The sequence below is a fragment of the Eumetopias jubatus genome, unplaced genomic scaffold, assembly GCF_037043125.1.
Source record: "Eumetopias jubatus isolate StellerSeaLion01/CBP00866 unplaced genomic scaffold, mEumJub1_p1.0 scaffold_10, whole genome shotgun sequence".
NCBI classification, from domain to species: Eukaryota; Metazoa; Chordata; class Mammalia; order Carnivora; family Otariidae; genus Eumetopias; species Eumetopias jubatus.
Genome location: NW_028274816.1, coordinates 98,030,234 through 98,044,477, shown reverse-complemented (window position 1 = coordinate 98,044,477; position 14,244 = coordinate 98,030,234). Strand labels below are relative to the sequence as shown.

General features: G+C 53.3%; 1 protein-coding gene across 1 annotated transcript in view; it reads left to right on the top strand.

Annotated features, from left to right (window-relative positions):
* Positions 1 to 14,244, top strand: part of CRHR1 (corticotropin releasing hormone receptor 1) — a 47,024-nt gene that overhangs the window by 15,969 nt on the left and 16,811 nt on the right. The window contains exon 2 of the mRNA XM_028087531.2: positions 5,666 to 5,753. Coding sequence (XP_027943332.2) covers positions 5,666 to 5,753 — 88 coding nt within the window. The remainder of the gene's footprint in view (positions 1 to 5,665; positions 5,754 to 14,244) is intronic.

Sequence of the window (14,244 nt, the reverse complement as noted above, 5' to 3'; positions counted from 1 at the left end):
CAAATAATTAAACATAGAACTTTTATATGAGCTAGCAATTCCGCTTTCTAGGTATATGTCTAAAGGAAATGAAATCACTCTCTCGAAGAGGTATGTGCACCCCCACGTTCATGGCAGCATCATTTATAAGAGTAGGGACATGGAAACAGCACAGGGGTCCATCGAATGAATGGATGAAGACATTATCATAGATAGATATATAGATGACACTGCGGGAACCCTGCTCTTGTTCAACTCTCTCCATAACCAAGCACGATTCTGAGACCCAGAGTGACCAGGTCATGGTAGTGACTCCCTGGACACCTGTGGAAACTTTAAATTTCAGAAGTCATCTCTCTCTGTGTTTTCCTCAAGTGGCTCACATCCATGCCCTGTGGGTAGGAGAGACCTGATTGCCCAGAGGGCCCAGGTGACTCGCCCAAAGTCACAAAATCAGTGGCAGGACTGTGCTCAGAACTCAGCAGAAGCAGGAGGGATCTTGCTGAGGGATCACACTGAATGTGGCTGTGGTTGTGTCCCTGGACCCTGCAAGAGATTTTCCTGGGGCCTGGGGTGGGGGTGGGGGAGCGGATGGGGGAGTTTCTCCCAAGCCCAGCATCAGAGGTAGTCATGCCAGGGGAGGGAAGGCAGGCCCTTCTCCTTTCTCATCATGAATTTTCGGGGGGCGGGGGCAGCCCCCGGTGCTTCCAGACCATCCCTCTCCTCCCTCCAGTGGCCCTTCAGAACCTTCCCTAAAAGGTTAATTACCCAATCATCCCATCAAAGGAAATTGCACTTTTGTGCCTTAAGGAGCGGACTGAGCTTCAGCAGCATAGTTATTTATGGCCTCTAATAAGCATTTTCTGGGTGTGATTAACCTTTATGCCAGAGTCACACTGGGAGTCGGGATGGCAGCTTCAATTCTAGCCATCACGCTGGCCTGTGGGGGAAGGCGGGGGGGGGGGGTGGGCAGCAGCTGTCAGACTCCGACCCCCACCCTCCCTCTCTGAGGGCCCCTGCACCCTTCTCTCTCCTCTGCCCATCCCTTCTTTCCCTGCCCTGATCTGGGCTAGCCCCTTCCTCCAGCCTCCATCTGCTTGAAAGTTCTGGCTCCTAGTCCCCACCCCGCTGTTGAAAACAGCTCTGTGACCTTGGGCACCTCAACTAAAACCCCTGTAAAATGGGGAGTGTGAGACCTGCCCCATCTGCTTTCCCCAGAGCAGTCCCTGTCCCTGTCAGGGACCCACTGGGTCCTTGGACAGTCATTTTCTGTGACGCTGGAATTGAGCGGCAGCACACCCGTGGCCTTCTCGGGTTTGGCATTCGAGATTTGGCTCTTCGGTGAGTGGAGAGATTTGTCACTGAGGTGCAGGTTTTATTTTGGGCCCTGGGGCCGCCAGGCTGGCTCACACAAGTGAGGCATCACCTAGAGAGTGATCCTAGTGGTCTGCCAGCTTCCGCTTCCTAGGGCCATTTTGGTTTTTCTCTACCAGCTGTTGGGAAATGGTAAACCTCACACAGTCCTGAAAACTTGGTTTGTCAGAAATGGCTCTGAAAGGAGAGCCAGGAGCCCGAGTTAATGACCACGGGGGAGGACCCAGTGGAGCAGCCCAAGGAAATGGTGGTTCCTAGGCCCAAACCACTTTGGGTTTGCTTTGAGAGAGGATGACATGTCCGATGTGGTGGAGGCCCAGGCCTCTGATGTGAGCCCATCCACTGGAAGTTCTAGCCATCATTTTGGGTGCTAGACTTCCCTGAGCTGTGGAGGAAGCTTTGCATCCTCCCCCGGAAAATGGCTGTCATTACACACGACATGCTGCATTTCCGTGCAGGCTTTTGGGTGTTTGTGGACCCCAGATCAAGAACTCTCAGCCTTAGAAGGAAACAAACAATATCCTGGAAATTCTGGGGGCCTGTTCCCACAGTGCAGTAGTCACCTGTTGATGGGGCTAGAAATTTAGCGAACGTTGAAGAGATCAGTGTACGGTGGAGGGGAAATATACAGGAAAATTCCAGACTTTTCCTGGAAGTGTGATTCAGGAATAAGTCAGAAGCCTTTACAAATCCTTCCACAGAGCAAGAGGTGGTACAAGCACTGATTCTTTACAGAACTGAGCTTTCCTGAGAGGAGAGGTTGGTTCGGGAATTTGAAGAAGCATTTTTCTTTGCACAATGCAAACCGTGTTGGTAGAGAATGACTTTGTGAACCGTCACATTCGAGATGTAAGGGTCAGGGTTATAGGCAGCCAGCCAAGGACAGGCTTGCCCTTTGCCCTTTGCATGGCATTTGGTCTGGTTTCATGATGAATCTGGATTTGCTCTGCTCCTCTGTGAACCCTAGGACATTAGGGTGAGAAGCTAAGATCTTCTGGCCTGTGTCTTTGCCATTAATCAGAACTGAGGGGAGGCAGTGCTTTGTACTGAGGTGATTTCACACTCTGTTTGTGAGCATCGTGAGCACCTGGGTCTGGTGCCATGTGCACAGGAGCCTGGGTCCATTAGCAGGGTGACTGAGTTGTGTTGCTTTGCTTTGGAGTGTTGGGGAAGGGGCTGCCAAGGGGAGGGCTCTGGAACTGGCTTTCGAGGACTGCAGGGCTCACTGGGTGCAGTGGTGAGTCAGGAGTGGGGGGTGCAAGGGGGCAAAGAACCGCAAGGGCAAAGGTGTGTGGACACCAGCAGGATCCGGTGACTGGGCATTGATAAGTAATTTAATGTGGATAGAACACAGTGTGCTTTCAAGGGGGATTTGAAAGACCAAGGCACAAAGCACAAAGCAGGGTTTTAGGATTAGAAGGATAGTGGTGGAATGTCAGGCAGGGGGGCTGATATTTTCAAATAGAGCATTTCCAGTTTCTTTCACTGGCCTGAAAGACAGTTGGCTCTGCGAGCCCTGCTCCCATTCTGTGTGTGTCTGTGTGTTGGGAGGTGGCAGAGGCAGCGGTGGGGGAGGGCGGGGGACAAGCTGGGGGCAGGGATTCCTAGCTTCCTTCTAGAAGGGACCTCTGGCCGTCCCAGCAGAGTGGTCCCTCTCTGGGCATAGCACAGAGCTCTGTGCCGAGCTGAGCAATGCAGGTTTGTCGGCGAGGATGCTACTCTTTGCTTAACTAGCAAGAGCTGCTGGCTGGTCTAGTGACTTCCTCTTCTCTCTCCTGCGTTTTCATTTGGAAAATGAGGGTAAAGATAGTTCTCCATCTCTCTGGGGACTGTGAAGTTTAATTACTGGTTAATAAAGTATTAGAAGTTCCTTGGGGCCAGAGAGATGAATGGGTTTGTTCTAATCACTTCCAAGTCCCAGGAGCGAGTTAGCCAAGTGTCCCGAGTGCTGGGCAGAGAGTGGGGGTGCAGGGCTGGGGATATGTTTCTTGGACTGGGGTTTGGCCCAGTCAGAGCAGAAAGACTCCTAGGATGTGACAGGAGTGTGCCAGCAAGTGAACAGAATAAACAAAGCCCACAAAGGACTCAGGCACATGCTGAGGGGACATGTGGGTGAATCATTAGGGTCAACGGGGGTTTCCTGCAGGAGGCTGAGGGTGGGAGAGACTCTGACCGGAAGTGGGGAGCATTTGATTCCACCTTGGGAAAGAAGGCGGGAGAGAAGGGAGTAGAGCCTGCCTCTGTCATGAGACAGGAGTGGGGAGGGGCAGCTACTGGGGAAGGTGGGTGGCGCTAAGGGGGGCGCAGGGTAGGAGAGGATATTCATGGCAGGTGAGCAAGGAAAGCTCACTTCTGGGAAAGGGCAGATCAGGTTGCTTCTATGGACTGGAGGAAGGTCCTGAGGTCCGGAAAGGGTAAGTGGGGGGGTGTCCAGCTTGGGGAGAGCAGGGCAGCGCTGGGACTAGCGTGAGGCGAGTGAGGCCTTCTCCTCAAGCACAAAATTTAAGGGTGTCCAAAATCTCATAATGGAGATAAACAATATTTTAATATCATTACTGATTTTTCCCTTTACCCCAAGCTCCAATAGGCCCAGCACTATTACAGAGCCTGTCTTTTTAAAAAAGTTTTTGATCTTTTGTCCATCGTGGATTTTTTTTGCATTCATTTAGTTTTAAAAAATACTGCATTGAAATATTATGTGTCTTTTTGGCATCCCTTGAAATTTTGGACCCGAGGTGAGTGCCTCACTTTCCTCACCCTCGCCCCAGAGGGCTGTGCACAAAGGCTGTGTGCTGCTAGGCTGGCCCTAGACTGAAATAGAGACCTGCTCACCATGGGACAAGCCCCTGGCTCTCTCCCCATCTCAGATGCCCGCTGGGAAGTGGCTAAGACAGCTTCTAGATCTACCTCTCTGTCTCTGAAGTTCTGTAGTGAAGTTTGCAGATTGTGCGGAAGTGGCCTGGGGCTGAGAGGTACCATCGCCAGGTGGTCCAGGGGAGGGTCCCAGGGAGGAGACCCCAGGAAGAAAGAGCAGGGAGCAGGGGTGGTGAGGTGGAGGACAACTTTCTGTGAGGCTCCCCTGCCTTGGGAGCTCGGTCAGGCAGACAGAGCTTTGCTGGACATTGGCACCCATGTCCCCACCAATGGACAGGCCCCCTCCATACTCCAGCCCCCCACGTGCTTCTTATCCCCTTGAACCTCAAATCCCAGGGGAGACCACTGCCTTGCTTCTAACCTATGACTAAATAAAAATCACCAAGTTCCAATCAACCAACCTGACCTATTGAGTGCCTGTTGTAGACCTCACATACAATGCGATTCGTGAAGGTAGTCAGCAAATTTGAACACCATGACCAAAACAAAATTCCTGTCCTTGTGGAGCACAGTGTGCTCCTCCGAAGGACGGCCCAAACAGTGCATTGTGGGAGCCTGGGAGGGAGGGAGGACCATTTCCACGTGAGGAAACAGGCCCAGAGAAGTCAAGTAACCCACCCCCGGCAACACAGTGAAACCAGGGCTAGATGCCAGGGCTCTTTTAACTCTAACTCCGTAGGTGGGGTGGGGGGCAGTGTTGACCCCAAAGGAGGGGGACGCAGTGATTGTGTGAGGGTGTTAGCTGAAGGGGGCCCTGCCACTCTCCTCCCACATGGGCTAAAATTCTGGAGTCAGAGTGACATGGAGCCCCCGGGAGGGTAAGGGGCAAAAGTTCTCCCTGGAGTAGGGCAGGCATCTTTCCAGACACATGTACCCCTTCACCTCCGTGGGCCTCCATTTCTCATCTGCAAACACGGACGGCCACCGCAGCCCCCAGGGAGAAGGAAGAGCCATGGCAGCTGTAAAAGGGCTTGATGAAGGATGAGGCAGAATTTGTAGTGACTGGTAATCGGCTGGGTGAGGATGGGAGCCCTCTGAGTGCCTGCAGCTCTGGAGGGAGGCCAGCAGGTGCACTACTGAAAGACACCTATGAGCCCACGAGCGCCCAGCGGGCAGGTGTGTGTGTGTGTGTGTGTGTGTTGGGATACAGGTGAACCATCCTTGGGATTCCATGCGGATACAGGTGGCTTCCTCAGGCGTAGCCTCCATGAAGGTCCCAGGTCTCCGGGAGAAGGTTCACCATTGTCCCGGGAACCTAGGCTCCTGCTGTTGTTACCTGCCTCCTTTCCAAGCCCTTCTAGAACAGGGCAGCTCCAGACCTTCCAGACACAGAGGACATGGGGGGAGAGGGAGAGCAAGTTGGGGCGAGGGGAAGCAAGGGGAAGCAGGAAGCTCACAGCACAGTCTAACGGTGTCCCTCGCCTCCCTGTGCGCACAGGCCCTGCTCCTCCTGGGGCTGAACCCCATCTCCGCCTCCTTCCAGGACCAGCACTGCGAGAGCCTGTCCCTGGCTGGCAATGTCTCTGGTGAGTCCCCCTCTCCCAGTGGTGCAAGATTCCAGGTCTCCACGGCCCCCTCCCCTGGGGCTCCGGGGGCCTGCACACAGAGCCATGCCCCAAGGTAGGAAGAGCAGAGAGATTTCCTCTCTCCAGCCCCACGCAGCTCATCACATCTCCACAGAGTACTGTGCTCAGGAGGATCCTGAGGTTGGTGCAAGTGTGGTGGGAAGGAGAGCTGCCGTGAGGTCAGAGCATCAGCCATGGGGCGGACAATGGGGGAAGTCACCCCAGCCCCTGCTGTGAGAACCGACAGAGCAGAGGGCTGGGCTGCGACTCAGGCGCCCGTGGGGAGGAAGGGCCACCGTTCTCTGCTGCTAAAAACATCCAAAGCACAATGCTGTCGGGTGCTAACTATGTGTCAGGCACTCTTGGAGGTATTGGAGATATAGTAACCCAATTTTCATTTATACCTAAGGAAACTGAGGCGCAAAGAAAATAACTAGTAAGTCCCAGAGCCAAAATTTGAGCCGAGGCAGCCTGGCTCTACACCCCCTCAATAGAAAATACTGCATAACTACAAATATTACTAATAACTTGTACAAGCACACCATTTGCAAAGTACTTTTGTAGAATTATCTCACGTCTCACACGAGTTTAAGACTCAGCATCCGTACAGGTGAGGAAGCTGAGGCATGGGAGGGTCAGGCCTTTGGCGTCCAAGGCCATGTCTTTTCTAACTTCGGGTGTGGTCCGTGAACCCTCGCCCTGGCCACTTGAAGCAGGGTTCCTGGGGAGGCTGCTGCCCAGCAAAGGTGGGGAGGGCCCCTGCACCTGAAGGTCTTTGGGAGGCTCGCTGTTCTTGGGTGGTGACTCGGTTTCCTCTCCGGGTCTCTCCTTGATTCGAACCAACTCATGAATTGAGCACCTATTGTGAACTGGGCCCCCTGGAAGCCATGAGGGGACCAAAGAGGGCTCACCATCTGGGTCTGGGAGTCAAGCCCACAAACACAGTACTACGAAGCCGAGCACAAGGCGCATGCTGGTGGAGAGGTGGCCACAGGCTGCCAGCAGGGAGGCAGAAGGCATGAGCTTCTGAGCCTGGGCCTGTGGGGGGAGGAGGCTTCCACACCTCTGAGCAGCTGCCGCTGGGCCTCCTGAACCTTCACTGTGGGAGGAGCCTGGGGGAGAGGAAGAGCTCCGGACATGGAGAAGGCCAACTGCGTCCCATGCTCACGGTCGCGCTCTTTTGTCCTTCTACCCTAGGGGCCCCTCTAGCAGCCCCAGGGATGAGCAGGCCCTTGACCCTCTTGAGCCTCGCTTTGCCCAAACTATAAAGTTGGGTGCGGGGGTGGGGGGTTGGTACCTACCTCAAGGATCTGTAACAACTAAATGCACTAAGTTTTATGGCAATATGTTACAAACTGTAGAGAGCCGTACCACTAGTGAGCATTGTTTATGATTGTTGGTAACATCAGCAGGCTTTTGAAAGTGCGAACCGTATATAGCTGGAATGAGGAGAAGGCATTTGCTATGAATTGCTCACAACACTGGAGGTGGCAGGGAGGATAGATCAGGGGTGGTATGAATGCAGGAAGGCTTCCTGAAAAATCACTTTCACAGTGAGTCTCTGAGAGACTCTGAGTATGAACTGGCAGCGAAGAGCCAGGGCTCTGAGCCAAAGCTAGAGTTAACCGAAGACCAGCAGGGGGGCTTGGTGGAATGACAGGGGAGGAGTGAGGAGGGAAGAGCAGTAAGCCTGGGGAGGTCACCGGGAGCCCGGAGCATCTGGCTGCAAAGTTGGCTAAGCCAGGCCATGGGGAATAGGAAAATTCTTGAGCAAGAGTCTGGAGTTCTAACAGAGAGAGACAGGGAGGGAAGAGACCTGTCCAGGGCCTGAGTCTGAGATGAAGGGCCCTGCCCGCAGTCCCCCAGGCACTGAGGCCAGGTCAGCCTCCATTCACTTGCTCCTTGTGCGTGGAGCAGTGACGTCTCTTGAGCCCACGCAGGTGTCACCTGTCCTTGGAGGCAACAGGCCATGATGAATGTCGTTCATTCCCCCACAATTTGTACTCCGTGCCCCTACTCTCAGCCCAGCCCAGCCTGGCGGGCTTCATGGCATACAATCCATCACCCTCCACAACAGCCTCTGAGAATGAGCTATTTGTCTTCCAATGCCAAGACCTACCCAGACCGATGGGCACTGGTAGAGACAGATGGTGAGGGTGGGGTGGAGGGACCGGGACAGATGGACGGGCGTCTGGCTGGGGTGGCTGGCACGGAGTTGGGGCCTTTGGGGGTCCTCTCATATGCCAGGAGCAGGGAGAGGGTGGATCCCTAGGGCCAAAGTTCCATCATGTGGCAGATCACAGACTTGGCAGCTCATAAAATCATGGCATAAATATGACAATACCAGAAAGTAATAGAATTATTGACTAATGACATCAGAGACAAATGAACTCATACTTTTGACAAGGACCGAGGGTCATTCGTTCCTATCCCTTGTGTTAAGGTCATGAATGTTAATAATAATAGCTAATACTTATTTAGTACCTACTATGTGTCAGACACCATTCTAAGTACTTGAATCTCATTCAATCATCATAACAATATTGTCAGGAAGTATTTTTATCCTCATTTTACAGAAGAGGAACCTAAGACTCAGAGAGGTTAAGTAACTTGCCCAAGCACACACAGTTACTAAGCAGTAGCCCCAAGATTTGAATCAAATGGGCCACCACATATGTGGCTGCCCAGAGAGCCACAGTGCCCAAGGCCGGGTGTGGCCTGTCACCCCTGCAGTTCCCCACACCTATACAGGGTTTACACACAGCCCCCGATTTCCCTCAGGACCTACTATGTACCTGGCACTCTACTAGGTGCCAGGAATGCAAAAGCAGAGAGCTCGCAAACCCACAGAACAGGAGGCTCCCAGCCACTTGTCCTGATGAGTCACATACCAGCAAAGGTTTCTTTCCAGTCTACCCAGCCAAAAAAGAGGCAGCTCAGCCACAAGGTGGCCAAGACAAGAGCAGGACTCTCTGCCTGCCCTCTGCCACCTTCTCCATGCTGGATGACCCAGGCAGAGCCCCTGCCCGTGCATCCCAACAGCGCCTTCCTCTGAATGGGCAAGAGTGTCTATTTCAGAGGCTGCCCTTGGGCCACCTGGCTGCTCCCATTCTGGGCAGCCTTGGCTGAGTCCCTCTCTTGAGCTTAACCACACAAGTGCAGGGCTGCTGCGAAGTGCCCACCTACTCTCGTTCATTCAGAAGCCGCTAATGAGACACCCAAAATAACTGGGGACGGGACCCAGATTCTGATTTCCTTCTGAAGTTACCTACTACAGAAGGATCTGCTGAGCACTTTCGGACCCTGAGCCTGGTGAGAAACCAGTGCCCAATTGTGCACAAGCATTAAGTAGGCCACCTTCAAAGGGTTCTCATCGGGTTCATTAAAACAGGCTCCCCAGGCCCCTGACTCAGCAGGGGTTTTGTCAGAGGCAGGAGGGAGCTGTCCACCTCTTCCTCTCTCCTCTTCCCTCCATTTGCACAGATTTGGGACTAACCGCAGTGCTCCCATGAGCATTGGAGTGGGCACGTGTGGGGTTAGAGGAAGATGCAGGACCAGTCTTACACATTACTCTAGCCCAGTTGGTTCCACTCCCTTGCCTCCAGAAAAAAGGGATGACGCTGAAGGGATCTGGCTGCCTCATGAATGGGGGAGCAAGCCATCAAGCGATAGGAATGTTAAAACCTCAGACATGCCAAGTACAAACTAGCCTCAGGGCCTTTGTATGCGCTGTTCCCCCTGCCTAGAACACTCTTCCCCCAGATGTGCACATGGCTCCCTGTCTCACTTCCTTTAGGTCTCCGCTTAATTGTTAGCACCAAATTACAATAGCGGTCCTGGCAATCTTTATCTCCTTACCCTGTTTGCTTTCTCTTCATAGCATTCTCACTGCTTAACAGCTATGTCTGTCTGTCTTTCTGTCTGTTTGCTGCAGCCCTTACCTCCCACCCCCAACTAAGGGAAGGGCACTTATTTCATTCATAACTGTATTCCCAGCCCCTAGAACAGGGAACTGTGTCCCCAGCTCCTAGAAAATTTCTTAGGAGGTCAGTAAAAACTTGTTGAATAAAGAGCAAAGTCATTATTCCTCCCCATCTATGACTTAATTGGCCAGGAGGGGTGACCTGGAACAGTTTGGTGTGGGGAGGAGTTGACTCATAATAAACAGTAGCTCCTGGCCGGTAAATCGGCCTGGCTATTTGCAAGGCTAGTTTACTCCCATCCAAACTGCTCCTCACCCCCAGAACTATGCTATCCAAGTGGGAAAATAGCCCCAGGAGAGCAGGAGGGGTTGGGCATTTGTGCCAGTGGGACAAATGGAGGGGACTTGGCTCAAGAATCAGAGTCCAACCACCCTGACCTCTAGGTCTTTATAGCCCCCATGCCGAGGGACATCCAGACTTCCTTTCCTTCTCCGCTTCCCAACTAGGAGACCCACTCCCTCCCCACCCCCAGCACCTCTGGAGTTATTTTTCCCTGTACCTTTTTCTCCTGGCTTTCTGTCTGCCTTTCCCTGTTTTACTCTCCGTGTCTTTGTCTCCTTCTATTTCCTCTCTCTCCCCTTCTCCTTCCTCACTTGCTCCCACCCCCTTTTCTTCTCTTCAAGTCATTTAAATGGATTGAATGAGTGGTGTGAATTTCCAGAAGTACCCTTCACACTGCCTGGTATACAGTAGTGTTCAGCAATGGTTGGTTCTCCCTGCCTACACACTCTTCCCCTTTGGAGGCCCGGGCTCTGCCGGATCCCCAGGGACCGCGTATACGCAGCGTGGTGAGCTGAAATCCCTGCGTGAGCAGTGAAGGGCTGTGGCCCGCGGAGGCAGGCACCTTGCGGAAGGTGCCTTCGAGGCGGTCGGGCCAAGAGGTCTGGTGGGCAGTGCCCACTGCCAGGTACGGCGCCTGAGGCCCTGTCCTGCAGCCTCCTCCCTTCCCTCGACCTCTGCGTCCCCCGCCCCCCCTTCTTCCAGCCTCCTTTCCACTTCTAACTCCCTGCCTCTTGCTCAACCGGCTCCCTACTCTAGGACTGACTTCTCCCAGCCCGGGCTCTGCCGCAGCTCCTGATTGGCCCTGTGCCTCTGACCACGCCCCCGTCTGACCACGCCCCTCCATCGGACCCCGCCCACCCAGGTCCAGCCCGGCAGGGAGGCTGTGATGCTGATGGCTTCTATTCTTCATTCTTGAGGACTGTCCCTCCCTTTCTTCCCTTCTCGCACACAGACTTTCATTCCTTCCAGGATTTTCTGGACTGTTAATGTAAAGGTCATGTCCATGGCAGTGTTACCCCGCTCCCTAGCCCCCCAAGCAGCCTTCTTTGAGCTGCGGGGGGGGGGGGGCAGGAGGGAGAAGAGAGAGACTGCGGCAGCAGGGGCTAAAAACCAAATAGCAACCAAATGCTATGAGGGCCAGTGGCCCAGACTAGGGACTTCTATGGTGCAGTGGGAAGACCCCTGGACAGGTGTCAAAAGCCAGTGTTCAAACCCCACTCTGCCTCTTGGTGTTTGTGTGACTCTGCATAAACAATTTGGCGGCTCCGGTCTCAGTTTCCTTACCTGGAAATCAGAGAGAATTAGCACTCACCGCAGAAGGTGGTATGAGACCCATAGTAGGGGCTAGGGGATCCTAATCCATACCGGACTAGGGGCAAATAATGTCTGTTCTGCCTACTCCCACCCCCATACCTCCTCACCAGCTGTGGGTGGGTCAGGGCTCTGGCCATTGGCTGGTACCTGGTCATCGAGGTCAGAAGGGCCATCTGCTTAGTAGCTGGTTTCTGCCTTGGCTCTAGTCCTGTCCTGGCTGTGACTGGTGCCCAGTCCTGCCCAGCCCTCTGTTCTTGCCAAAGGGGTTCTGGGGAAGTGTCCAGGGCAGGAGAGAGAGGGAGAGAGAAGGGAGGGTGGAGGCCAGCTCCTACGTCAAGAGAGCATGATAGAGAAGTTCCAGGTGCTGCCACACATGATGTTCCATTTAGTCTTCCCCGTGCCCAGCTCAGGAGACACTGTGAATGAATGAGTGAGTGAGTGAATGGACAACCGTCTGACGAAGGTACAATGATATCATTAAATCAGATGGTATATGCAAAGTACCTGGCACATGCCTGGCACACAGCCCTCAAAACTGTCTCTCCCTTCCCTGCGGCCTCCTTGGCTTTCTACCCTCCCTTTATTGGCACAACATGTGACATAATAGAAAGAGCACGTAGTTTAGAGTCAAAAACACCTGGCTATACTTCTTGGTTCTTTCACTCATTGACCCATGACTTTGAGCAAGTCGCTTAACGTCCCTCTGCCTCCGTTTGCTCATCTGTAAAAAGGGACTAATGACATTGCAGGGTGGATGAGGATCAACAAAATAGATGAGGATGAGCCTTGAAAAAGCCGAGCATGGTCCATAATATCATTTCTCCCTCCCTGTGGCCACTTGCCTCTAGCTTCCCCCCACCTCTGGGCTCAGCACGAGGGGCATGACCCCTGAGAGATTACAGCCACAGCCTGCTTTCCTCCCTGCCCTCCCCCCCGCCCCCGCGCCATGATGCCATTCATGGAGGCTGTACTGTGGCACAGCGCCAATGCCTGGGCTGGCCCGCCAGCTCCCCGTGTCCATGAAGCTCCAACCCAGACTTCTTTCTCTTTCAGTTAAACCCCTTGGTCCCAAGGCCTCTGCCCCTAAGCCCCGATTCGCAGGAACATCCTATGAATCGATTTGATTAGAAAGGAAGCCCAGCATTAGGTACAAGTGCATCGCCCCGCATCCAGCGGGGGAAAGGCGCCCATCTAACCCTGGGCTGTTTCCTGAGAGACCGAGTACAGGCTAACAAGGGGAGGAGTTGGCAGGTGGGCCCCAGTCAGGGCTTGGCAACTGCTGATGCCCAGCCCTGAAGAGGCGGCCCCTGCACTGGTTTATGGCTCTTCCTGGCTTGTCTGTGCATCCTTGTGCCCATCCCAAGAATTACTCACCCCCTCCCATTGGGATGGGCACACTGGGTCTCAACAGGACAGGTGTGCCAGCCTTTTGTGGAAGAGGGGCGTCCTAAGGCAGAGAAAGAAGGGCAGCATCAGGAGGGGTGCGGGGGCCATCCTCAGCCCAGCCTCCCCCACTTCAGACTAAAAGCCTCCCTACCCTCCAGAAGCATTCCTGTAGCCTCCACCCTGCCCCAAGAGACACACATACATACACATATGCACACAGTCCACTCCAAAAAGCTCTTTGAGGGAAGCCTGGGTGGCTCAGTTGGTTAAGCGTCTGCCTTCGGCTCAGGTCATGATTCTAGGGCCCTGGGATCAAGTCCCACATCAGGCTCCTTGTTCAGAGAGGAGCCTGCTTCTCCCTCTGCCTGCCACTCCCCCGTTCGTGCTCTCTCTCTGATAAATAAATAATCTCAAAAAAAAAAAAAAAAGCTCTTCAATTAAGGGAAAATATTTGGAAGGGGACTTCAACATCCTTTTTTGAGTCACAGACCTCTTTGAGAATCTAATGAAGCCACAATCCCTTTCCCAATTAAGATGCACATATACACCAATTTTTTCACTTCAGAGTCTCTATGAACCCTTAAAGCTTCCAGTAGACTGAGATTAAGAATTTCTGATCAGAACCAAACTCTTCATTTTATTATAAAGACACAAAGGCTGGGGTGCCTGGGTGGCTCAGTTGGGTAAGTGTCTGACTCTTGGCCTGGGTTCAGGTCATGATCTCAGTGTCCTGGGATTGAGCCCTTTGTCCGGCTCCGCGCTCGGCCTGGAGTCTGCTTGTCCCTCTCCCTCTGCTCCTCCCCCTGCTCTCTCTCTCTCTCTCTCTCTCATGAATAAATTAAAATCTTAAAAAAATAAAGACACGAAGGCTTAGAGAGCAAATGACATGCCTGTGGTCACACAGCAAATTAGTAGCAGAGCCCAGTCTGAAGTGTGTGTCCCAGTCTATTGGTTCAGTGTCCTTTCCCGTCCCCCTAGGTGGTGTCTCCCTCTTTTTTCTCCCTGTGGCTCCCTTGTTGGTCAGTTCTCTGCTGGGGCCCAGCACAGTCCAAGCACAAACACTGCATGTTCAGTAAATGTGGTTATCAGGCCTGGGAAGAGCTCAGCCAACTTCATCTAACTGGTTCCTCACTGCAGAGCCAGAGAAGATGTGGTCTGGTTCCATCAATGTGTGCGGCGGGCTAGATCAAGGATTGGCTGGGTCTGTTCCAGGCTGCTCCAGACTGTGAAGTCTCAGAGGTCCAATCTATATCAAATGAGGGGCCAAGAGAAGTGCCCTTGGGCTACAGAGCAGAGGACCTGAAGTATGTCCAGCATTGTCTCTAAATGCCAGTCAAGATCTCAGCTTTTAACACCCCCTTCACGTGTCTCTGTTCCTCCTCTACTCTGGAACCCACGCTGGCTCCCTCGTGCCATACCATCAAATTCAGATTCCTTTCCTTGATGTCTCCTCTGCATAGGACGAGCTCATCTCTACACTGGGGTCA